The sequence below is a fragment of the Psammomys obesus genome, unplaced genomic scaffold, assembly GCF_907164565.1.
Source record: "Psammomys obesus unplaced genomic scaffold, mPsaObe1.curated_primary_1811, whole genome shotgun sequence".
NCBI classification, from domain to species: Eukaryota; Metazoa; Chordata; class Mammalia; order Rodentia; family Muridae; genus Psammomys; species Psammomys obesus.
Window position 1 is genome coordinate 774209 of NW_026587032.1, and position 26606 is coordinate 800814.

The window sequence follows — 26606 nt, forward strand, 5'->3', positions numbered from 1 at the left end:
ATGACCTAATTATGGGAGCCTGCACCGCCCAGGGCTGGGGAAGGTCACTTCAGGCAGCCTGCCAGGAGGCGTCAGTTCTCGTCCCCAAAGATGTGGGACTCCCATGTGGTTCCCAGAGCTGCTGCATTGAGCGCCTTAGGTTTGCGACTGTTGTTTCAGTCACCAGGCTGCCAGGCTTCGGAGAGGTGGACGCCGGGCAGCCTTCCAGCGAGACCGCAGGTCACAAGCAGCCAGACCGCGCCTACCCAGAGTGCGCCTGCGCCGGGTGTGCGCAGGCCGAGGCGGCAGCTCCGTGATTAACCCGGTTCGCCGCCTCCAGCACTGCGCTTGCTCCCGCTCGGTCCTTCCCTTCCCCCGCCGCCCTCCCCGCGGGAGGACCACGCCCCGAGAGCGAAGGCACTTCCTCCGGCGGCCCGCTCCGCCGCGCCTGCGCCTGGGCCGCACGGTGCGCAGCTCCGGGTCCCGGCCCCACTCCGTCGCCCTCCCCGCGGCTCCCTGACGCCGGCGTGACGTCACCACGCCGGGCGGCCGCCATTACAGAAAGCCGAGTCCCGAGCTAGGGCGAGCGGAGGAGGTACAGCGGCCGGCGGCCGAGCACTGCGGAGCGAGCCAACGGGCCGGCGCCAGCGCCCAGCAGCCGCCAGGGGCCGCAGGGAGCACCCCGGGGAGCGGCGGCGGCGGCGTGTGCGTGTGGCCCGGGTGCGGGCGGCGGCGCGGGAGCAGCGCGGAGAGGCAGCCGATTCGGGCGGGCGGCATCATGGACGAGAAGTTGTTCACCAAGGAGCTGGACCAGTGGATCGAGCAGCTGAACGAGTGCAAGCAGCTCTCCGAGTCCCAGGTCAAGAGCCTCTGCGAGAAGGTGGGTTGCTCTAGGCCGCAGGTGCGGCCTCTGCCCGTGCCCTCCCATCGGGAGGCCGCGGGGACGGTGCAACATGGCGGCACGGAGGCCAGGCCCCTCGAACCTAGCAGACCGGCGCCCGGCGCTGCCCGCGGCGACTCGCGAGCGACCCGGCGCCCCCCGCCTCCCGCGCGCTGATTGGATGGCGCCGCCGCCGCGGCCTAAAATGGCGCCGCGCGCTCGACTCCGGGCTTCGGAGCCGCCCGACCCGGCGCTAGGGATGAGGGAGGACGGGACCCGCCGTGGCTCTCTCTGCTCGGGCCTGGCTCTGCTTTGCGCCCAGGAGCAGGAACACGACCACGACCCGAGCCGAGGTGGGGATAAGGCGTTGCGCTGAGGGCTTGCTGCGTGGAGCCGGCGATGCCCACAGGGTCCCCCACGGGCTGGCTTGTAGGCCAGACCCCAGCGCCTGTGGGAAGGTCACATCGCGTTGGTGTCAGCCTCCACACGCCGGCTCCCTCCGAGTCCCGTTTAAAGTGTGCGTTTAGCGATTATGAAAGGAGTCGCTAACCCAGTTTCTACGAAGGTCATGGTGGTAGTTTCAAGGGAGGAGTGTAAAGTTTGCATAGTTGGAAGAAATGGAGGCTTTGGTGAGTCATACTACACTAGGAGCTTTGGGATTGGAAATCCAGCGTGACTTTAATTTATGATGTATATGCTGACTCAAGTTGGGGAGTGTGGAACCCTTCTCTGTGGAACGTACTTGGCTTGGTGCCATTTACTTTTAGAATGAGCAACACAAACGGCAAGAGAGGCAAAATCTGTGTCATCTTCTGGGTTGCAAAAGTTTCTTGGTTGTATATTTGTGGCTACAAGCAGCGGTAGTAATCCCCGAGTTGACCTCTTTCTGTATTTCAGACGTGGTCCTGAGTCTACTGAGTCCACACTTGGCAAGCTCAGGCCACCTCGTTCCATTGGTTTCCCCCAAGAATTGGGGAAGCAGGTTGTTCAGCCGTGGGTCGTGTTGTGTTTTTGAAGTCTCAATTAATACAATTTTCTAATATAAAATGTTTATCTCAGCCGGGCGTGGTGGCACACGCCTTTAATCCCAGCACTCTGGGAGGCAGAGGCAGACGAATCTCTGAGGCCAGCCTGGTCTACAAAGCCACAGCCAAGGGTACACAAAGATGCCCTATTTGAAAAACCAAAAATAATGTGTTTGTCTCCACTCCATCTTGGCTTCACTTTTCACAATTAGTTAAATATTTAATTTTGGTGCAGAATTATGTTAGTAATTTGTGTTAACGGGAAGAAATTTGGGGGCACTACTGTGCTCACGCCTTTGTAGTTTGATGTGAAAAGAGGTTATTGCGTTTGCTACCTATTTTCTGACAACACAGTTTTTCAGGACCTGCTGAGAACAGTTGGGGTTTAGGTCAGATGTAGATTTATCCCACTCGGTACAAAGCTTCCTTTCCTCCCAGGTATCCTTGGCTGCCCCGATGCTGTTACGTCGTAGCCAGGGTAGCTTTGAACTTGTAGCCCTTGTATATCAGCTTCACAAGTGCTGGGGTTGTGTGTGGGCTGTACCACACCCCACTTGAATCTCTAGTATTTTGGTCTTTGTTTCTCTCACGTCAAACAAGATTGGTATTTTTAAAGTTTAGAAATAAGCTTTTAAAAAATTACTGAATATGTATTGTCAGGTCTTAATCTCTAATTGCTGACTCGGAGTGTGTGGCTTTATGTGAACATTTTTGAGTCAGCTAGATGGCTAGTCATTTGTCTGGAAGGAGTAAGACCACTCAATCAGCTGTCAGACTGGGACACCATTATTTTCTGTTTCCCATTTGAGTGATTGTACTGGAAAACATTTTGCTTGGTCTTTGCCTCTGTACTATAAAAAGTTAAAACATGTTCTGAGTATCCAAGACTTCATGCTCTTATGAAGGGAATCAGAAGAATAAATTATACGTATTCTCGAGGAACTTTTAATTTAATTGGAAAGACTAGGATGGTATTGTCAAATTACCACTTTAGAGCAGCGCTTCTCAACCTTCCCGATGCTGTGACCCTTTAATGTAGTTACTCCTGTTGTGACCCCCAGTCATAAAATTATTTTGTTGCTACTTTATTACTGTAACTGTGTTTTGAATTGTAATGCAAATATCTGATCTGTAGGCTATCTGTCTGAAATGTGACCCCTATGAAAGGGTCATTCCAAAGGGAACCTGACCCACAGGTTGAGAAGCACTGCTCTAGGGTCCCTTGGATAAGGAGTCTCAGGAATTGTCTGCATCAGGTTGGCCTCTGAGCATGTTTTAGGAGCATCGTCATTATGTTGGGATGGGAGGAAACGCCTACTGTAGATGGCATCATTCCTTAGAGCGGGGGGGGGGGTGTCCTCATTGTATAATGTAGAGGAAGTTCCCTTTGGAAGTGTGAGCGCTTGATTCACTGCTGTTTCTGATTATGTGATTTGTGCACCTCCTCAAGCCTCTGCCACTGTGGCTTCCCTGCTGTGGTGGACTGGGACTGTGAACCAAAATAAGTCTATCTGGAATCAAGGCAGGGGCAGGAGAATCCCTGATCTACAGGTAGAGTTCACAGACAGCAAGGATTACACAGAGAACCCCTGTCTCAGGAAGGAAAAACAGATCTCCCCAAAGTTATTTCTGTTGGTATCATTATTACAGCAGCCGGAAACTAAACTATGGAAATGAATAGGACTGTCAAGGAGTTTGCTGTGGAGACGTAAAGATACTAGAGAATAGAGGTGCCGTGAAGGCTGAAGCTTAATGGACCCAGTATTTGTTTTTCACCTTTTCACGAAACTCAGATGTGAGACTAGTCAGCTTCCATATTTTTTTCTCAATATGTACAGATGTTGTGTATGTTATGTATGCAGATATGTGGGAGAGGGTGGTGGATCTCTTGGAGCCTGGTGGTTTTGATCCCAACTTCAATCCTCTACAAGAACAGCATGAACTCTTACCCACTGAGCCATCTCAGTAGCCTAAAGGCTTAATTTTTGTGCCACATTCAAACAAACAAACTTGAAACCAGATGTGGTGGTTCATGCCTTTAATCACAGCACTAAGGAAGCAGAGGCCAGACCTGTATCCCCCATCCCAAAAGTAAAAGTTTCCTTGAAATAGATTCTTTTGGTGAATGTTTTTGGTAAAAATAAAAATCTTTTTTTTTTTTTTTTAATTTTGTCTTTATAGCATGTATGTACACCTACATGCCAGAAGAGGGCATCAGATCACATTATAGATGGTTGTAAGCGACCATGCGATTGCTGGGAATTGAACTCGGCATCTCTCCAGCCCTTGTCCTTTTCTGATACTCTTAATAGCTCCCAAATAATGACACAGAAACCAGTTAAATTTGTCAGTAAGCTTTAAGCACTATAGCTGGGCAGATTCTCAACTATTTTAACCCAACTATATGCTGACCTGGCCTACTTGCCAGCCATATGCCTAGTCACCTGCCAGCTACTCCTGCTCCATCTTCATCCTCGTGTCCATTTCCTTGTGGGGACCTCCTTATGGCCACTTTCTCAAGGCTGCCTTCCCCTTCCTTCTCTTGGGATTGCAAGTCCCGCCTCACCTAACATTTTCTCTCTGTCTCTCTCCCTCCCTTTTTCCTCTTCTCGTTTTTCAGGACAGGGTTTCTCTGTGTATCCTTAGCTCTTTGTATCTGGAGTCTTTGTAGACCAGGCTAGCTTCAAACTCAAGAGATCCACCTGCCTCTGCCTTCCAAGTGCATGTGTTAAAAGGCGTGCAACTACAAGCCAGCTGGCTGTTCAGCTCTTTATTAACCAATCAGCGATGATGGAGGATGATTTTACACGTAGAGACAGAGGAGATTCTTTAATTACAATGACAATGCCCATGTCTACACTCTGACCAGACTTCTGGGCAAAGCATCTAAACACAGTGAACAAGACCATCCCTCAGTAGTTTGTTACCCAACTTCCTTGTTTTTAATTGTATTTCAACTTTTGTGACTATATAAGCTTGTTAAACAATACTAAATGAGATGTTTTAGGCAGTGAGATGGATGCCTTGGTATATCTTGTACTAGTCCTAGTAAAACAAAAACTTACTTCCCTCTTTTAATGCTTAATTGCCTTCTAAATATTTGTTTCATTTGTGAAACAGCTGTGTTTCTGTACCTCAGGCTGACCTCAGACTCACCATCTTCCTGCTTCAGCATCCCGAAGGCTGGGATTGCAGATATGGATACCACCATATCCAGTTTTAACAGTAAAATTGAAAATAATAAGCTGAATTTCCTACCACTTTAGTAATGCTTGTTAAGGAACTATGGCCATCAAAGATAACTCCTGATGCTCTCCTTAGAAGAAGGAATGATAGCATCAGAGCCTCCCTTATGTAAAGATAGAAATAAACCCCAAGTGCTCCTTGTGGTCAAGCAGCTCGAGAACTCTGTTCTGGTGCCTTGTCAACAGTAGCAGTGTTGCTTCAGAGCAGAAAGCATCCAAATGTGTATCCTAATGTGGTATCCAAATGTAGTGAGCATGGTCTTTATGTTGCTCGCTCATTACAGAGAAAGATGGGCTTCACGTTTCTACCCAGGTGAAGCTTACTGTGTATACAGTATGTACCTTGCTGTTTTAGGGAGCTGGGTGTTTTGGGTAAACATAAGCAGTTCCTTATGCACAGTTCTATCAACAAATTGAAAAAAGTAGTACCAACTTGCTGAGTGTGGTCATGAGTGTCTCTCATCCCAGTATTCTGGAAGCTGATGCAGGAGGATGGCTAAGAGTCAGGAGCAGGTGGACTTTAGCCTAGTCTACACAAGTGCCTTTAGTTCCAGCACTTGGGAAACAGGCAGGCGGCTCTTTGAGTTCAAGGACAGCTAGGGTTATGTTAGAGTTGTCCTGTCTTAAATAAATATAAATAAGTAAATAGAGCAGCATTTGTTTTTTCACTAACTATAATAAATGGTCTTTTATTATATAACTTAAGCACTGCCTTGGCTTGGATGCCAGTTTGGGCTTTGGAATTTCAGGTCTTCCAAATGCATGAAGAATGTTTTTAGTTTTTTGTTTGTCCGTTTGTTTGCTTTTGTTTTTTTCCGCAGAGGTTTTCTTGGCCTAGGTTTGCACTTGTCCATTGCTTTGCAAACATTGTAAATAAAATAGTTGTTAAAATGTCATTTGTTACTTGAATTGGAAAAAGGGAAACTACTTACTTAATTTGATAAGCTGACTTTGGTTTTTTTGAGATGGTTTCTCTGTGTAGGCCTGGCTATCCTGGAACTCAGTTAGTATTCCAGGCCATCTTTTAATTGTGGATGGTTGTAACCCAAATGGGTACTGGGAATCAAACCCAGGTCCTCTGCAAGAGCATGTGCTCTAAACTGCTAAGCCGGCTCTCCAGCCCCCAAGATTAAATCCTTATATGAAGTAATACATTTCTTGGACCCAATTTAAAAGGCTCTTTGGCTGTTTCCACAGCGGTAGTTAAAATACTAGGGACAGACAGGTGGGAGGCATGTTACACTTTGTTGTAGTTACTGCTGTTGATTGTAGATAGAAAAAGCAAGGACTCAGAAAGGTTGAGTGGCTGGTGGGGGGAGATGGAGTTAGGTTGCTTGGGGTTATGACTTCTAATCCCAGTGTTCCCATCTTGCTTTCAGATCCCTGTGGAGGTGGTAATAATGAACGATGCATGTCTGAATTGTGTGCTCAGTGGTTCTGTAAACTGAAGCATTGTGTTGCTACTGCTGCAAAGCTCCATTCATGTCAGATAGTGTCCCACCTCTTGGAAACATGAAACTGAAAGTATTTTCATGTGGCTAACTTCATTTGTCCCTCAAATAAGATTGGAGTGATGAAAACCGTAGGTGGGTTTTTTTGGTTTTTTTGTTGTTGTTGTTTTGTTTTTTTGGTCATATATTATAAATCATGAGGAGAGAGTAAGTTGTGAAAGATAGATGGCTTCTGTTGCCTTTGGCATTTATAAAAATGCTGTTCTTTTCATCTCCAAAGCCTCCACACACCTGCGGGGTTTTTCCATGTGCTTCTGGCGTAATGTACTGCAGCTTGAATTAGCTGAACGAGAGATACCGTAGTTAAGTTTACATGCTGAATCCCCGGTCCTCTCTGTTCTCTGCTAAAGGTCCAGAATTCTCTGTCTTCAGATACTGGCCATACAGGTGATACATAGTGGCAAAAATGATGGGACCTGGAAACCAGACCTGGTAATGTTTAGAGTCAGTCCCAGCTATTTAGAGGTTGAGGCAGGAGGATTGCTTGTTCAAAACCGGCCACATAATTTTGACACCCTGTCTCAAAATAAACGTTGAGAAAGCTAGGGATGTGGTTGAGCCCTGCAGCGCCTGCCTGGCATGCACAAAGCCCAGCCACAGAAAGAGGGAGGGGCCATCCTGTAGGACTAAGTGGGGCAACAGTCATTTCTGTGTCCAGTCCAGGCTGTTTTGTGGCAGCCAGCACTTTCCCTTTGTCGTTGTAAGTCAAGTTTGTCAGAGTTAACAGTGAAGTTTCCTTTTAGTGAAAATGAGCAATGAATTTTGAGTTGAGTCTTTGCTCCTTCTATGACTATTTGTTTTATTTCCATTTTTTTTTCTTTAAAAATTAAATACAATTCAGCCAGCCCTCTTATTCCTTTGCTATATCTGAGCTGGACTGGGTTTAGGAGAGGGGAATGTTTTGTTGCTGGTGTCATTGTTTTAAATAGCTTTCTTCACAGGAGTAAGGTAGGCTAAAGAAGGGAGAACCGTAGCTGTCAGTGCAGGGATGAGAGGTGACTGTTGAACAATCTGTGATTAGTAACTGCTTTATTTACTCACAGTACAGTGACTTGATGTATTTATAAATTGAGGTTGTGTGTTGGAATGGGTGAACACAGTAGAGAGAGAATGAGCCCTGGGTGTTTGTAAATTAAATGACCAGTTGGTTGTTTCTCCTCCACTTCCTCCTGTTTCAGTCAATTCTAGTATAGATGACATTTTTTTAAGTCCATATCTTACAGGTGCAGATCTTATCCTTGTGTTGGGGCGGAGCAAAAGATTGCAGGCCTTGGCTCTAGGCTGCCCAATAGTGAACCTGGGTAAGGGCACTTGCAGAGTTGGTAGTGCTTCTGCTTTGTATTCGGTTGGCCAGTCCCTGAATTTTGTCTTGATGGCGTGTCTCTGCACAGATTTATTGGTTTGGGCGGGTGGTAGTGGTACATGCTTTTAATGCCAGCACAGCACTTGGAATCGAGAAGAAGGAAGGAAGAAGTTTTTTTGTTAATTTATTTTTGCAGAGTTGAGTGTGGGAAGTTGATTCTCTCCTTCTGTCAAGAGGAGCCCAGGGATTGAATTCAGTTTGTCAAGTTTGGCAGCCAAAGTCTTTACCTGCTGAGCCATCTTGCCCTGACAAATACTAAAACCAATATTAGCTTCTTTACATAAGATGATTGATGGTTAGTGATCTCCTTCCAGAGACTACTCAGGGCAGAATCTATGAAATAAAGACCTGGATTTGGCTTTAGGGATGGCCAGGAACAATTCCTTCACTTACTTTGTCCTTCTGATGAACAGCTTGACAAATAAAATGCATACAAGGATTTTGACAGAGTCATGTGCTTCTAAGTCAGCAGGTCTTACCTTTGGCTTTCATATCAGAGAATTACACTAGGATTCATAATAGTAGCAAAATTAGAGTTATGAAGTAGCAACAAAATACTTTTATGGTTGGGTATTACACAACATGAGGAACTGCATTAAAGGGTTGCAGCATTAAGAAGGTTGAGAACCACTGTTCCACTTAAATAGATGGGTAACTTTTTTCTGCAGTGCAAGTTAACTATAAATGACAAAGCTTTGGACCCCTCAAGGAAATAATGAGTAAGTGGTCACAGTTTCAGTATATGCAGTTGGTTGTGTCTAATTTAAAGTGGTCTGCCTTTCCCTGATCCTTAGTGTGCTTTGTTCTTTCAGTCTGTTTGTTCTCTTTTCCGCCTTACTTGCTTAGAGCCTTTCTCTTCTCCTTTGCCATGGGAATGACCTGTTTTGTACACCAGTGTCTAGTAGCTAGCACAGGCAGAGTCATTTGGGTAGTTTAGCAAATAAATGTCTTCCAGTATATATTTTTTAGCATATGTAGATGTCAGTTGACTGAATGATAGTTTCTAAAAGCACCCTAAAAAACATGTATGCAATATTGAGTATTCTAATTGTAAAGCAAGAACTTTTTTTTTCATAAGAAAATAGAATGGGGCTGGAGAGATGGCTCAAAGGTTAAGAACAGTTGCTGTTCTTCCAAAGGTCCTGAATTCAATTCCCAGCAACCACATGGTGGCTCACAACCATCTATAGTAAGATCTGGTATGCAGACAGAATGTTGTATAAATAATAAATAAATCTTTAAAAAAAGGAAACTAGAATGAAATGAGAAAAAATGTAAATGTCTTAACTTCCAAAAAAACCATGACCAAGAAAGTCCAAGGATGTAACATTAGGTGCTCTTTTTGTTTCTTTCAGATTTATTTACTTACCTGTGAATATTTTTGTGGACCACTTCTGTTCATTGCTCTCAGGGGCCAGAAGTGTTGGGTCACCTAGAACTGGAGTTACAAATAAGTTTGAGCCACCATGTGGGTTCTGGGAGTTGATCTTGAGTCCCCTGAAAGCACAGTCAATGCTCTTGACCACTGAGCCATCTCTCCAGCCCACATCCTGCTCATGTGAATGCTACTCAGTCAGTGTTCTAATTAGATGGAAATTTGATAGCCTTTACGGTTGATTCTGACAATTGAAGGTGATTGAATGTCATCTTGGTACATATTCTCTAGATGTTCACCACAAGTTAGCCAGTGGATGGAATATAAGCATATATTACCTTATAAATAGCTGGTGGGTAAGTCCCTTCTAGCAAACTAGAACCTGCATGGATGGAATGAATCACAGGCACACACAACACACAAATGTAATTTTTTCAATTAAAATTTTTAATGTTTGTCTTGTGTTACAATTGCCTGTGGTTTCATAATTTGCATTAATGTGAACAGAAGCATTTTTGTTGGTTTTGTTTAATGCTGAACATATTGCTTTATTTTTATTTTATTTTTTCTTTATCTGTAGGCTAAAGAAATCCTTACAAAAGAATCCAACGTGCAAGAGGTTCGATGTCCAGTCACGGTGTGTGGAGATGTGCACGGGCAATTTCATGACCTCATGGAACTCTTTAGAATTGGTGGTAAATCACCAGATACAAATTACTTGTTTATGGGAGACTATGTGGACAGAGGATACTACTCAGTTGAAACAGTTACACTGCTTGTAGCTCTTAAGGTAATTTTACTTTTTTTGTTTGGATCTTTTAAACTAGGTGAGGGCCCCTGAAATGTTCTTTTCCTACCTTGATTTTATTATATTCATCTGAATGTTATTTGAAGAACAAACTTCTACACTTAGGAATGCAAATAGCGCAAGTGTCAACTTAATCATCATGTCTGCTGTTGGAACCAGAGGGTGGGTCAGAACACGGTCCCATGGGATACCTCAGGGTTTTTTTGTTGTTACTGTTGTTGTTCAAAACAGTGTTTCTCTGTTTGGCTGTGTTCTGTGTACAGAACTCACTCTGTAGACCAGGCTGACCTCAAACTCAGATATCCCCCTGCCTCTGCCTCCCAAGTACTGGGGTTAAAGGCATGTGCCATCACTGCCTGGCACTTAGGTTTTTGTTGTTTTGAGATGGAGTCTTAGTATAGCTCAGGCTTGCTATGTAGACCAGGCTGGCCTCAAACTCAGAGTTCTTAGCCTAGTAATGATTTAAAATGACAGCTGAAGTCTGTAGTCCAGTGCTAGTAAGGCCAAGGCTTGAGAGTTGAAGCCAGCCTGGCTTATTATTATTATTATTATTATTATTATTATTATTATTATTATTATTATTATTATTATTAAAAGAAGCAGGTTTTAGAATCCCATGCTTGCCATTTGTAGCTCTGAAATGTAGAGGTGAAGAGTCAGCACCGTGGCATTGACTTTAAAGTGGAATGTGGCCTCTGCCTTAGAGTGTTGGTTGGCTTTACAAACTCTGAAGGAGAGGCAGTACCCTTCTTCCTAGGCAACAGGCAACTCATTTTTATTACAGAATATTTTGAACAAGTAGAGAAGCAGTAGACTTTTAGCCAGAACTGACTTTGATTAGCATCTGCACTGCATAGAATGCGAAGTGGAGAGTTTAGTGTAGATGGTGGGCAGTTTGTGCAGTAACTCCAGGAGTGGGCTGCCTTTAAGAGTTCATGTGCCGCTGGGCTTGGTTGGTACAGCTTTAATTCCAGCACTCCAGAGGCAGAGGCAAGCTGATCTCTGAGTTCAAGGGTAGCCTGATCAACATAGACTGCTCCCACCAGCCGAGGCTACATCGTGAGGCTCTGTCTCAAAAACAAACAACAGCAACAAAATTCATTAGCCAAGAAATAGACTGCATTGTGTTTTCTTAAATGTCATAAGCCCAAATCTTAATTTTCCGTACCTCAGAGTGTGACTGTACTTGGTGTTGGCCCTTTACATGGATAATTAAATAAAATGAGGTCACATGGGTATGCCTTGATCTATTAAGAGTAGTTCTTTTATTAAAGAGGTTAGGGACCTGGGAGATGGCTCTGTTGGAAAACCCGAGTTCAATCCTCAGAACCCATTATTTAAAATGACACACATGAAGGTATGCACCTATAATCCAAGCCCAGAGGTAGAGACAGAAGAATTCCTAAGGCTTCCTGGCCAGCTAGCCTAGTCTAATGAGGTCTAGGCCAATGAGACACTTTCCAAGCAGAGAGGGCCTAGAAACTGATGTGGCCACTTCTGAGGATGACACCTGAGGTTGTCCTCTGGCCTGCAGGTGTGCTTGAACATAGGGAAGATGGTATCCCACATGGAGAAAAAAGCTTTCTATAAATCAAGACCCCAGCTCTTGATGGCACCTTGGAGAAAAAGCACCTTTGTAATGTATGGGCCCGCGGCAGTTCTTAGCCAGTGAACACTGGGAAAGATGGTCCTTTCTCAAGTGATGTCTGAAATGCATCAGAAATATCCTTGGCTTAAATTAATAGCAAAGGCTGTACATTGAAGGAGAAAAAAATATTTGTGCTGGAGATTCAGCCTAGTTTCTAGAGGATTTGACCCCCAACACAGTATAAATGCCCGGTGGTGTAGGTTTATAATTCGAGCATTCAGGAGATGGAGGCAGGAGAAACAGTTCAAGGCTAACACTGCCTCAAAAATAAAACTGTTGCCTGGTGCAAAGGCGTACATCTGTAATCTCAGCACTCTTGGGAGACGAGACAAGCAGATCTCTGTGAATTTGAGGCCTGCCTGCTCTATAAATAAGTCTAGGACAGCCAAGGCTGCACAGAAAAATTCTGTCTCAAACACACACACACACACACACACAAATTAATTTTAATGAATTCTCCTGGTTTTACAAATAACACCTTTTTTTTTTTTTTTTTTAAGCCTCTTAGTAAGATAGCTGTTTTTGTTGTGGTGGTGTGGTTTTGTTTTCTAATTGTACAGGGTCTCTAGCCAAGGCTGCCCTCCTGTTGGTTGCAGTCTTTTAGTTTTGGGATTGTGAACATGTGCAGCCATGTCAGGACAGATTTCTTGAGACAGGATCACACTGTGTAACCTGAAAGCCTCGAACTCCTGATCCTTCTGCTTTTCCCAAGTGCTGGAATTACAGGCATGGACCACTATACCTAACCTTAGCTAGATACTAATTTTTAATGGGCAGAGTACTTAAGGGTTATTTCATCCTAGAAGAAATATGGTTGTTAAGAACATAGCTAACCGTTATTAGTCATTAGAAAAATCTACATTGAAGTCACAGATGCCAACTTCTTCGTGTCTTTTTCTAACATAGTGGCAACAGTCACTACCAAATGTAGATGAAGATGCTAGGAAATTGGTCTTCTCATCCGTTCCTGTCAAGAATGCAAAATGGTCTAGCCACTTTGAAGAACTTTGATAAAGTTACATAAACCAATCATGTAGCCCAATAGCTACTCTCTAGGAATATGTTCAAGAGAAATAAAAGCACATGAACAAATGAGCTCAGTAATTAGTAGACGGGAAGACAGCAAATACAGAAACCATGGGGTGTGGCTCCCCTGTAAGCCAGTGTACAGCTGTGAAAGGAGCGCACCCCCGCACTGCAGCATGCTGGCCAGGACAGTGCTCCAAGGGGTGCGTGGCAAAAGAGGCAATGTTGTAATTTTCTGCTTACATTAAATGACTAGAAAAGGATTTCTCAGGACACAAATTAATGATTGTCAGGAGCTGGGAGAGTGGGGAGGGATTGCAGGTAGGCATGAGAGATCTTTGCGAGTAATGCAAAGATTGCATTACTGGGTTGTGATGATTGTTGCATAACTAAATTTAGTAAAGGTTGGAAAATGGATGGTTTTTACTTCATACAAGATGGTGCAGGGAGTTTGGTTTTAATTGAGGTGATATTGATAAACACATTTATAATCACCAGGTAGTAGTAGCACACGCCTTTAATCCCAAAGGCAGAGGCAGGTGGATCTGAGTTTGAGGACAGCCGGGGCTACACAGAAAAAACCTGTCTTGTAATACAACAATTTTAAAAAGTTTATAATCTGATTCCAGTTTGTTGAATTATAGAGATGTGTATACTTCACCTTCTTTCCCTTCTCAGTTGGAACGCTGGATTTCCAAATCCTATAGAAAGTTTTTTAAAATATTGTTGTTTGTTTTGTTTTTGGAAAGAGCTAGTATGTGTTATCCATTTTACTTTAGGTTCGTTACCGTGAGCGTATCACCATACTTCGAGGCAATCATGAGAGCAGGCAGATCACACAAGTTTATGGTTTCTACGATGAATGTTTAAGGAAATACGGCAATGCAAACGTTTGGAAATACTTCACAGACCTTTTTGACTATCTTCCTCTCACTGCCTTGGTGGATGGGCAGGTGTGTGCACCATAAAACTCACTGATTTTCCTTTTCCCAGTAATCTGCTGTCTTAGTGTTTAGGAGCCACTGAATTTCCATCCTTATAGCTTACATCCCTTTGGGGATACTTTTTGGTAAATATTGGTAGTACTCTTTTTAAAAACTTACTTCTATGTATTAGATACTGAACTGTACAATATAGGATTGTGGGGGTAGAAAATAGAATCCATTCAGCGTTGGGGGCTGTTTGTAGAGGGGTCTGAGAGATGTAATGGGCTGTTTGCCAGTCCTGGTAAATTGTCCATACAAACTTGGAAGAATATTCTGAGGATGAAGAGGACTACCAGTCTCTGGAAGGACTGTGGGTGAAGGTTGAGAAACACTTCCATATAGCTAAATGGTTCAATGGTGGAGGCTCCTGCCAAAAGTGTAGTCCAAATATTTTAGCTTCTCTTAAGTGTAATTACCATTTATAATCAATCTTTTTAGATCTTCTGTCTACATGGTGGTCTGTCCCCATCCATAGACACACTGGATCACATCCGAGCACTTGATCGCCTACAAGAAGTTCCTCATGAGGTATGACTTTGATAAATTCTCAGACTCCTTAGGAAGAAAATTATGTGGCTGTAGCATGATTGTAAGTTCGCTCAGATTTTCAAGATGAAGTGAGATGGAGCCCCCTTACCATTGCTCAGAATAAGTTTAGAAACATTTCTTCTCATCACCATAGCCCATCTAAGAGTGAAACTCAGACGCACAGGCAGATAGGACAAGTTACTGACAGAGTGCACCTGCTGACGTCCGTGTGCCTCCTGGACTCTTGTCTTATTTCAGAGATGCCTTAACCGCAAAGGTCATGCTGTGTTCAGCGGACACACTCAAAATGTGATTTTGTAGAGTGTTGCCCCTGGTGAAGTATCAAATGAAAAATTTTCCACATTTGGAAAAGTCAGTTTGTAACTTGTACCTGTTTTTTTAGGGTCCAATGTGTGACTTGCTGTGGTCAGATCCAGATGACCGTGGTGGCTGGGGGATATCTCCTCGGGGAGCTGGTTATACCTTTGGCCAAGATATTTCTGAGACATTTAATCATGCCAATGGCCTCACGTTGGTGTCCAGAGCTCACCAGTTGGTGATGGAGGTATGTTCTTTCCTTGAAATAGTTAAACCAACTTCTTAGGAACTGAAGGAAAGGAGTTTGACATTCATGCTATAGAATCTGCCACTGGAGCTAAACCCTTTTCAGTAGGTGTACAGTGAAATGAAAGTCAAGTTTGTGGTGACTGTGATGCATATATTTAGTGTATCTTGAGATTCTTAATGGCTTTAAGGGACTTGAGATTTAATAATGAAAGGGTTAAGATGTAGAGCGATGAGAAAGGTATATTGCAGTTGTTGATTTCATATATTTAGTAGGTCTGTGCGTTTACGAAAATGAAGAAACATCAGAATGTTGATGTGGTCCTTTGGATAACTAGGTTATAGGTGATTGAGGGTTCTCTTTTTTGAAACATTGGCTACTATACTTTGATAATGAGGACATGGAACGTTCAAACTAAGGCAATAGGCAATCTCTCCTATAAATGTTGTCAGTACTGATGGTCAGCCAAGTGTGGTGCATGCCTCATTATTTGGCTAGCTAGTTAATTAGTTAGGCCGAGGCAGAACTGCCTTGTAATCCAGACCAGCCTAGACTGCATAGTGAGAACCTCTCAAAAAATAAAAGTTCATTTTAAAATCAAGTTTAAGGTTGTGTTAAGACATATTTATAGAAGCATTTGGTGGTAGATAATGTGTAGGTTGATTGTTTGCTTTTATTTGGTTGTTTAGTAAGCTTTTTTTTCTTTTTTGCCTTTTTTTTTTTACAGGGATATAACTGGTGCCATGACCGGAATGTAGTAACAATTTTCAGTGCTCCAAACTATTGCTATCGTTGTGGTAACCAGGCTGCAATCATGGAACTTGACGACACTCTGAAGTATTCTTTGTAAGTATCTACCCTGAGCTAGAGCTTCGTGTTGCCCAGTTCTGGTTGAACCACATTGCAGCTTTGCTTCTTAAGTTTTCATAGAAATGGACCTACACATAACAGAAATTAGCTCCTCTTATTTGGAGCCTAGTATACATTACTAGGTCTTCAGTTTCTTGTTTGAAACAGGGTCTTGGATCTGGAGAGATGGCTCAGTGGTTAAGAACACTGTCTGCTCTTCCAAAGGATCCAGGTTCAATTCCCAGCACTTACATGGCAGCTCACAAATGTCTGTACTGCCAATTCCAAGGGATCTGACACTTTCACACTAATGCACATAAAATAAAATGAAATAAATTATTTAAAAGAAATGATACAGGGTCTTATTATATAGCTCTGATTGTCCTGGAATTCACTGTGTAGACCAGGCTGGCCTCGAACTCACAGAGATCCACCTGCCTCTGCCTCCCAAGTGATGGGAATAAAGACCTGTGCCACTATGCTAATCGATCTGCAACTTCCAAACTTCCATGTTTTTACTATGGAGGTAGTGAAGTATATTTTAGTGAGAAATCAGATCAATGTGCCAGACACTTGAGTGAACTTACTAGAAAGGCTCCCATTGTGTGAAAACATAGCCTCTTGGACTGAAGTTGGCTCTTTTTGAAGTACAGTTATAACCCAAGTTCAAAGCTGTAATCTTAGCACCTAGGAGACTGAGGCAAGAGAATTGGAAGGTTAAGGACATCCTTTACTATTTTTTCTGTTGCTGTGATAAAATTCACTGACCAAAAGCAACATGGGATTAGGGAGAGCAGTTCAGTTTACAGTTACAGTTTATAGTCCACCATTGAAGGGAAGTTGAGTCAGGAACTAAAAGCAGCTCCTCAAGTAACAGGCAGAGTTTACAGCAGAGAGCTGGGTGTAGTAGTGCTTGCCTTTGATTCCAGCAGAGGCAGGAGGCTCTCTGAGTTTGAGGCCAGCCTGGTCTACATAGGGATAGGGAGTTCTGGGATAGCCAAGGCTATATCAAGAAACCCTGACTCAAAACAGAGATCAGTGTGCAGGTTCTTGCTTGCTGCTACTGTTCAGCATTCTTATTCTTAAACAGTTCAGGGCCCCTGCCTAGGGAATGGTACTGGTTACAATGGGCTTGGTGTTCCTACATCACTTAACAAGACAGTGTTTACACACATGCCCACAAGCCAACAGTTGAAACTCTTGCCAGGTGATGATTTTCTTGTGTCAGATTGACAGTTAAAACTACCATATATGTATGAGCAGTCCCCTATTCCCCCAAAATAAACCAACAACGTGAAACAGGGTCTTGCTATGTAGCTTTGTTTAGCCCAAAACTCAATAAAACACTGACCTCTGCCTCCCAAGTACTAAAATTAAAGTTGTGCGCTTTTTATTTGTAGCCCAATATGGTCTAGAACTTTGATCCTTTTGCCTCAGTTTCCCAAGTGCAATGTTAGAGCCGTATATCCAGATCAAAAGTTGGGTTTTATTCTGTTAAAATACACTGAAAATGGATAGAAAATAGACCATAAATTTGGCAAAATTGAATGGGTGTGTGTGTGTGTATTTGTTTTGTTTTCCCCTTGGGACAGGGTTCTCCGTGTAGCCTTGACTGTCCTAGACTTGCTTTGTAGACCAGGCTGGCCTCAAACTCACAGAGATCCACATGCTTCTACCTCCTTGCGTGCTGGGATTACAGGCATGCACCACCTGGCCCGGCTAAAATTGAAGGTCTGATTTTGATAATACATGGGTGTGTTCTTACAACAGTGATTCCTTGTTTTTCAGCTTGCAGTTTGATCCAGCGCCTCGTAGAGGGGAGCCACATGTCACTCGTCGTACCCCAGACTACTTCCTGTAATGAAAATTTAAACTTGTACAGTATTGCCATGAACCGTATATTGACCTAATGGAAACGGGAAGAGCAACAGTAACTCCAGAGTGTCAGAAAATAGTTAACATTCAAAAACTTGTTTCCACACGGACCAAAAGATGTGCCATATAAAAATACAAAGCCTCTTGTCATCAACAGCCGTGACCACTTTAGAATGAACCAGTTCATTGCATGCTGACGCGACATTGTTGGTCAAGAATCCAGTTTCTGACATAGCGCTCTTTGTAGTTCCTTTTGCTTTCTTGAGAGACTGCAGATAATAGGATGTAAACATTAACACCTGTGAGTCCAGTTGACTTCCACTTAGCTGTAGCTTACTCAGCATGACTGTAGATGAGGATAGCAAACAATCATTGGAGCTTAATGAACATTTTTAAATAAGTACCAAGGCCTCCCCTCTTGTTGTGTTTCTTTTCAGGGATACCATTTAATTTAATTGTATGATTTGTCTGCACTCAGTTTATCCCCTTCTCAAATCTCAGCCCCATGTTGTTCTTTGTTACTGTCAGAAAACCTGGTGAGTTGTTTTGAACAGAACTGTTTCCCTCCTGTAAGCTGATGTTACTGCACAAGTCACCGCAGTGTTTTCCTAATAAACTTGAGAACTGAGAAAGTCAGCTTTGAATTGTATCCATGGGCACTACTGGTGCTGTTTATTAAACAAGAGAAACCAATCCATCAATTTTGGAATTTGTAGAATTCCAGGTAAAGAAAAATAAAGATCAAGGCCACTGTGTAACCTCTTGGCAACTCCTTGGCGTTCTTCAGAAGAACTTGGGGACTTGTTTGTCTGACATACTGCAGTTTGTCTTGTTGCAGGCCTGTGCTTGTGAAAGGAAATCTGTGCTGCTTCAGTAGGATTTGATTGTTAAACCATAGAACTTGAGAGTATGTTTTTAGGACTTTACTTAAAATGGCATGTTTTCAGGTAGAACTTAAACTAAATGATGTGTCTGATTAGTGTAGCTTCTGGATATAAATATATTGCTATGTATATTTCATGAACTCTTTAAAATGATTGACAGGTGGTAAGTTCTTAACAAACATTTGTACATTTCTTGTCAAGTCATGTGATCTTAGAGTTAAATTTGTCTCAGATAAGCTGTTAGAACTTTAGTCTGTGTTAAGTTCCTTAACTGGTTGGTAAATCAGTGAAGCCAAGTAGAAACAAAACCGGTTTGGGTTTATGATCTTATGTTTTGTCCCAGACCCAAAAGTGGTGCCAGAGTGCCAGTGCTCAGCGACTAATGAGTTTCCCTTCTAGGCTTTGGCTTGGCTTAAAAAGGAACACAGTTTTCTGTGGGGACTGAATAGTTGCTATTTGAAGCTACCTGGGCAAACATCAGGATGCTTAGTCATTACTGTGTGAGTGTAGTAAATAAATGTTTCCTTGCTCTGTACTGTGTTGAATTTGGAACCAAGAGTGAAGTTACAACGTTGCTCTGTATTAAGAAGCCGGTTTATGGGTTATTGGGCAAATCACAATGCCCTTAGTTTTTCTAGGTGTCTCCCATTTTCTGAGTTGTTATTTTTGCTACTTTGTCTTTTCTTCCTGTCCAAACAAATAACATCTATGTACAGTACTCTTTTAAAAAAATCTATAAAGGCAGGGTATGGGGAGGGCAGGGGTACAGGGTCCTGCTGTGTGGATCTGAAAGGCTTGAAGCTTGTTATTTAGGTGAAGCTGTCCTGAAACTCAAGGGTGAGCCTGCCTCCACGTTGTCACTGTGCCCCACTTAATGTACAGCAGTTCTGATCCAGCATTCAAGTGAGCAGACACCAAGGACCCTGACCGTAGAGTGGGTAATGGAGTCAGTCAGCCGATGTCTTGTGTTTGACATGTCCATGCACATTCTCAGAGTGGGGCTTGTGGCAAACGTTGGTTGGTTTAAAACTCTTTCAGAGTTAACTAATTAGGCTTCCCATCTAAACTGGAAAAGGTTAATACTTTGACCTGATTGTAAAATTAGTAAAATGTGTGAGTTTTATAATATCTAAACATCTAATTACAATTAGAATTTCTTAATGGGATTGCCATAATTTTTTAGGCCTCTTAAGAGCGAAGAATTATCAAAAATAAGTGTTAGGGACGAGTCCAGAGAGGTGATCAGTGCTTCATCCCTTAGCTCCCAACTGCCTGTAACTTCACCTCCAGGGCCTGATGCCCTTTTCAGGCCGCATAGCATCAGGCAGGCACGCACGGGCCATACTGCAGGGAAAGCTCTCATTTGTGAAATGAAAACATCATTTTGGGGAAGTGTTAAGGGCTACAGATGTAGTTAGCCGGTGGAGCACTACCTAGCATGTTCTGTGCCCCAGGTTCCATCTGTACAAGTTGTATGTGATGGCACATGCCTGATCCCAGCATTTGGAGGCAGATGGTGGATCTCTGATTAAGAATGAGTACTCTGCACAGAAGCTTACTTTGGAGCTGGTTAGATGGCTCCGCTGCTAAAGGCATGCACTTGACCACAAACCTGAAGCCTGAAGCTCAGTCCATGGGTTCTACATGGTGGAAGGAGAGAACCAACTCCTGCAAGCTGTCCTCTGGTCTCCGTACACAACAGTGTTGTGTACACTCACACACAGATGTTAAAAAAACATTTAGGAGCTGGAGAAATGGAGCCATGGTTAGCACACTGCTCTTGAAGAGGACCTCCACCTTTCTGAAGCCTCACAATTGCCTGTGACTCCAGCTCCAGGGGATCCAGTGCCTCTGGCCTCCGTGGACATCAGCATTAACATGCACATATATACATACATACACATTTTTTAAAAATTTTTTTAATAAAAAAGTTTGCTTTGAAACAATGTATAAGGCTCATTGTTGGGTTTTGAATGCTTGGAAAATATGCATAATGTTTTAAGTTTAAAAGCAATGTCCTTGAGAGGATAGCATTTTGAGGCTTGAACGTTGTCTAATGGCTAAGTCGGGCTAAGTACGCCTCAATCATTTATCATGGTCCTGGCTATTTGAAATGAAATGCACGGTACAGTGGTTTGTTTGCTTCCTGCCCATCAGAACCTCTTGATAGCATTTAACCATCAGTGGCTACTGGGAGAAGTTTTGACTTCTTTAAAAGGGTTTTTCCTCTTCTTGGCTGATTATTTCATTTGTGTGGTGCCCAAAGAGGCCAGAAGAGGGCGTCAGATCCTCCGGAGCATCAGGATTGTGAGGTGCTGTTACTGCGTGCTAAAAAACAAATTCAACCTCTGGAAGAGCAGCAAGTGCTCTTAACCTCTGAGCCATCTCTTCATCCCCAACTGGTTATGTATTAAATACTTTTTGGTTGGGCCAGGTGTTTTGAATGGAACTGCAGTGTCTGTATTTTTGTTGTATGTGTGTTTTTCAGAATGACCTAGCTTCCTAGGAAACAATGGGTGTTTCTGTGGTTTTCCATTTTCATGCCCACAGAGATTTTACTTTGAGTTATTTGGAGGAACACTTGGGCCTAAGTATGTCTAGGGTTAAGAACTTAGGCTTGGCCAGGCATGGTGGCTCCTATCTATAATCTCAGCACAAACAATCTTTTGTTCTTTGAGACGGTCTTGGTATGGAGCTCTCACCATCTTGAAACTCAGTTTGGACCAGGCTGGTCTTGAACTTACAGAGATATGCTTGCTTCTGCCTCCTGAGTGCTAGGATTAAAGGTGTGCATTGCTGTGCCCAGCAAAGGGGCTGAAGAGGTGGCTCAGTGGTTAAGAGTGCTGGCTGCTCTTCAGAGGTCCTGAGTTCAAGTTCCAGCACCCACATGGTGGTGCATAACTGTCTCTAATGGGATTTGATGCCCTCTTCTGCCGTGCAAGTGTACAAATAGATAGGGCACTCATACTAAAATAAATCTTTAAAAAATAAGTAACTATTGCTTATTCTCTAACTATAACTGGATTTTTGTGGTGAAGGTGTCTTAAGAGGTAACAGGTGGCTTTTATTGTGTTCCTAGAAACAACCAATAGTTTAGTGAGAGTCTAAACTATTCTTTTGCCAGCCCCTTAATCCTAACTTGTTGGCTATTTTTAGCGTCAGTATATTTTTTTCATAATTATGCCTATGTTTTGTTTTTGTTTTTTTCCAGACAGGGTTTCTCTGTGTATCCCTGGCTATTCTGGATCTCATTTTGTAGACCAGGCTGCCCTTTTTTGACAGACCTCTCTTTGGAATTACTTATCCTGATTTTGTCCAATTTCATTCAATGGATTAGAACTTTTAGAGGAATCCTATTCCATTCTTTCACTGTCTCCTTGTGGAGCTCTTCACATCTTTGAGGTATATAGTTCAGTCACTGCGTGTAGGAGGTGTTTCATGGCGCAACCTTTTCTTTACAATGTGCTTCTAGATTGTTGGGAAGCTTTGAGCATGTTTTCAGTTGCATTTTGTGTATAGATTCCTCTTTGCTCCTTTGGTGATGAGTGTATTTTGCCACATTGAGTACTATGGGGTTACTCCTGAGCTTGTGAACAATACACTGTGAAGGTACAAAAGCAGCCTGCGCTGAAGTTCTGTGCAATAGATATCCAGTCTTCTTGTTTGTCCCTGCTGTTGCTGTAGGGTGATTGTCCAGCGGTGGGTCTTGAGCTCCTTTTCACTTCCTAGGACCCGGATCCCAGCCATTGGCTTGGGTTTTGTTATGTTTCTCTGTTTTGTTTTGTTGAGACATGGTTCCTCTGTTGCACAGAGCCCTGGCTGTCCTGTGTCTTTATACACCAGGCTGGCCTTGAACTCAGACTGTCTGCCTCTGCCTCCTGAGCGCTGGGATTAAAGGCTTGCACCACTACCCCCAGCCTGGCTTGGGGTTTATGTCCTCTAGTCTTTAAAGTACTTGACCTTGGAGTAGAGTAGTGTGTTTATTTATGTAACTGTCAGACACCTGATAGGAGCATCTTAGGGGAGGAGAGTTTTGGTTTTTGTTTTGTTTTGTTTTTGGCTCAGTCTCAGGGATACAGTCTGCCATGGTAGAAAGAAACAGTAGTGAGGGCTGCCTTCCCTGTTCATGGCAGCAGGAGGGGGACTTAGTTGTCAAGGTGTGGCCTCAGTGAGAGAAGAGGTCAGGAAGCAAAGAAGGTAGAAGCCTCAATGGCCCACTCCTCACCTCTGCCAGCCAGGTCTCATAACCTCTTAAAGTACCACCAGATAAGACCGCTCATTGAGGCAGGGACTCGGGGACACGCAGATCTGTCCATAATCAGTGGGTGGTGGGTAGAATAAAATGAGGGCTGGGGGCGTAGCTAAGTGGCAGAGCTGTTACCAACCATTCCAAAAGAGTGTTGCAGGAAGAAGGGAAAACCACCAAGATGGCCACAAGCGCAAGCAGATGGAGTGAAACCATCCATCATGGTTCCCACCTACCACAGCAGGAATGGTGGGATGGCCAGAGAGCTACCAATGAAGATGAGAAATGGAAAGCAAAATTAAATAGGATATTCAAAGTGAAATGAGAGTGGTGTTAAGCCAGTCAGGGGAAAGGATATGTTGTATTCGTATGTGAAGTTCTCAAAAAAATGAACACAGTGTCTAGGCCCTATGCTGCAGGCAGGACTCAAGTACTGCCCTCATATTCTGTACTCAGTGAGCTCTTTATAAATACATCCTCATGTTCTGTGTCTCACACTGTCCCTGCTGTGGTGGCCAAGCGAGAGTGACATCACTCCTGCTGGTCTTGTCTTGGCAATCCTTGCTTATCTTCAGGGATGGTGGCCAGAGTAAAGCTTCGGAATAGACAGCCCTCTGTTGCCACCATTTCATCGGTGTGAGTGGCAGGACCAGGACTGGCTAGAATACTCACGGTGTCCCTGTTCTCATGGAACTGCAGTTCCCTGAGTCAAGTGACCCTCAGGTGCCCTCAGAAGCACACATGTAAGAGGGGGTAAAGGGCTGAGGGTGCCATAGTAGGGCCATGTGCTTTCCACTACCCACAACTGTAGGTGATTTTTAAACGACCTGTATGTGCGGGTGGGTGTGTTCGTGTACAGGAGTGCAGTGACCACAGAGGCCAGAAACGGGGTTACATCTCCTGAGCCACCATGTGGGTGATGGGAGCCAACTTGAGGTCCTCTGCAAGAACAGCAAGCTACATGGACTTCAGGGTGGGTATTCCATCCCTTTGCAGCAAGCCTGAATGGACCTCACCATCCTCATCACGGCACCGTGCTTTTACACCAAGAACCGACTGTCTCCACTTCACAGCTCCCACTTTAGCCAAATGGAAGACTGCTACTGCTGGCCGCATCTACTTCCGTGCTCGTTTCTCCCCACTGTGTCTCCCTCCTTCCCGGGCTCTGGGGGCTCAGCGCTGACGCACTTTCTCACCCTTCAAAGGACAGCCAGAGTCCTGGGTGTCTGTTCTCATGTGCAGCGTTTCCCCACCGCCAGCCTCAGCGAGTAGCTGTTCTTAGTCTCAGGTCTGAGCTGCTGGAAGCTGGGAAGTTGCTTTGAATCCCCGTTAAGATGGTCTCCACAGCTGTTCTCAGACTGTGGCAGAGGTAAGCTTTGAATTCCCAATCCTGCCTCCACCTCCGACAAGCTGGTATTATGATGCACACCACTATAACCGACCTCTCCGGAAACTGGGATGTAGTACAGACCGGTCTTGAACTCACAGAGATCTGCTTCTGCCTTCCAACAGCTGGAATTAAAGTCATGCACCACCATACCCAGCCTTTTTTTGGGGGGCGGGGTGGTGGTGCAGTTTACCGGTTGTTGTGAGCCTCCAGGCATGGGTTCATGGCATGGGTTCTGGGAAATGAGCTAGGGAAGGACTTGGTTAAGAGTACAGTCAGTGCTCTTAACTGCTGAGCCATCTCTCCAGCCCCTCTCAGAGGTTTCCTTAAAACAGAATCTTAAGAATTGTCTTTGTAGACCTTTTGAATTTCCAAGTTTATCTGAGATCCTGCCAGTACAGAGTATGGAGAGCACTGGAAATCAGAAGCCAGCACTTTTGAAATCGGTCTGGGGATACATGAGTTCTTCAAAATGAGGCTCTTTGCCTAAGCCACCCAGAAACACTGGGACACTTCCTTTTGCAGCCGGAGTTGCAGATGCCTGTGCACCATTTGCGGTGTCCGAAATGCAGCGTTAGTGATTCGCAGCTTCTACCAAGACGTCAGCTTGATGCTGCAATCCTGAAGATGCGGCTGGCGTGAACCAGCTCACATCGGCGCTGCATGCGGAAGGAAGAATCCCTGAAGAGGGTTGACTTGAAAGCAGAGTATCGGAAGAGCAGTGATGCTGCGTGTCTGGTCCTGAAATGGCAGCTGAGGGTGAAGACTGCATAGCTCTGAGCTCTCACTGTGTCAGACATGTTGTGTGGCGTGCTTCAGTTGTGTCTCGACCTCAGTTTAGGACAGCCAAGGGCCTGCTACCAGAGCATTCTCAGAGGGGGAACTGGCTTTCAAAAGCTCCTACCTTTGCTGCAATCGTTCGTGGGCTTTGATGGGCAGGCAAGAGCCCACGTGGCTTTTGAATTTAGAGAAAGTGACCTGTGTTTGTGACTGCTGCCTTTTTGCAAGCCGACTGTGTGATGAGACCTTGGGGAAGCTTGAGGAGACTTGCAGGCTGGCTCTGTTGAATATTGGTGTAAGTCACATCCTGTCCTCAGAGTTCAAGCCCTGACTTCCTCGATGGCATTTATTTGAGCCAAGTTTCATTTATATTTATTTGTATGTGTGTGCACATGCATGGAGGTCAGGGACAACTTGCAGTAGTCCTCTCCACCATGTGAGTTTGAGGGATGGAATTCAGGACAAGCACCCTTACCCGCTGAGCCATCTCACTGGCCCTTGCAACAGACAGTTTTACATTTAGTTTTATCGTATGTATGTATGTATGTATGTTCCTGCTTGTCTGTATGTACATGTGTTTGCCCTGCCCCAGAAAGGCCAGAAGAGAATACTGGGTTCCTGGAGGCACCTGGTATAAGTTCTGGAAATAGTCTCAGCTCCTCTACAAGAGCAGCAAGTACTCTTAGCCACATTGCCATCTCTCCAGCCCTATGTTAAATGCGTGTGTTTGTGCACCCATGCAAGCATGTGCCATGTGAGTGCAGGCGGCGTCGGATCCCTGGAACTGGAAGTGCTGATTGCTGTGAGTTGCCCCATGTGAATGCCGGGAACTGACCTTGGGTCCTCTACAAGAGTAAGGTGTGCTCTTAACGTTGGGGCTGGCTCCTCCACATGTCATTAATATCGCAAAGCACGATCAACCCCCCCTCTCCGTCCTGCCATCACAGCTACCAGTCTCCAGCAGCTGCAGCTCTAACCTTGGCCTGTGCTGGACTATCCTACCAGCAAGCAAATACAGCTCTCTATGCTCCTGAAAACAAACTCCTTAGGCACCTGTCCTTTCCTGTGCTCCTATAAGCAAAACTTGAAAAAAAATATCTTGGGGGCTGGGGCTGGGACTTGGAGGCAGAGTGCCTGCCTCGTGTGTACATGGCCTTGGTTCCATCCCTAGCTCTGTGAAAAGCGCATCTCAGACTACCTCTCTCCTCCTCCACAGAGGTCCAATAGTGAGACTTCTAATGCCACCTTTTTCCTCACCACTCACCTGCCCTAGCTCCCTCCTAGGAAAGCCTTCCTGGCCCTGCTGCATGGGCCCAGAGCTGGAAGACAGGATGGAGCTACACTGGTACGAAGCCTCTGCTGGTCACACCAGGTCACACCCAGTCAGTCCAGGCTTCTGGAGAGGACTTCCCTGAGTTCTAGACAGGAGAAGCAAAGAAGATGGACGGGGTGGGGGTGAGGGGGCCACTCTGGGACAGACAAGTGGCCCTCTGGCACCATCTGCTGGGCAGACCAGTGAGTGATGGTGGTTTGGGAACACTAGCTATGATAAGCCTGCACAGCCGTAGTCCCTCCTCTCTGCCTTCTGTGAGCACTTGGGGTACCCATCTGTCTCCTCAACAGATTCTCCACTGTGGGGCAGGGTG

At 44.5% G+C, this 26606-nt stretch overlaps 1 protein-coding gene across 1 annotated transcript; it reads left to right on the forward strand.

Moving 5' to 3' along the window:
* Positions 1 to 402: 402 nt before the first annotated feature.
* On the forward strand, positions 403 to 19082 carry Ppp2ca (protein phosphatase 2 catalytic subunit alpha). Its single transcript, XM_055602825.1, has 7 exons — positions 403 to 859; positions 9959 to 10168; positions 13640 to 13813; positions 14285 to 14374; positions 14778 to 14939; positions 15667 to 15785; positions 17577 to 19082. The coding sequence occupies exons 1-7, from the start codon at positions 758 to 760 to the stop codon at positions 17647 to 17649; spliced, it is 930 nt and encodes a 309-aa protein (XP_055458800.1). The 5' UTR covers positions 403 to 757; the 3' UTR covers positions 17650 to 19082.
* The last annotated feature ends 7524 nt before the right edge of the window (positions 19083 to 26606 follow it).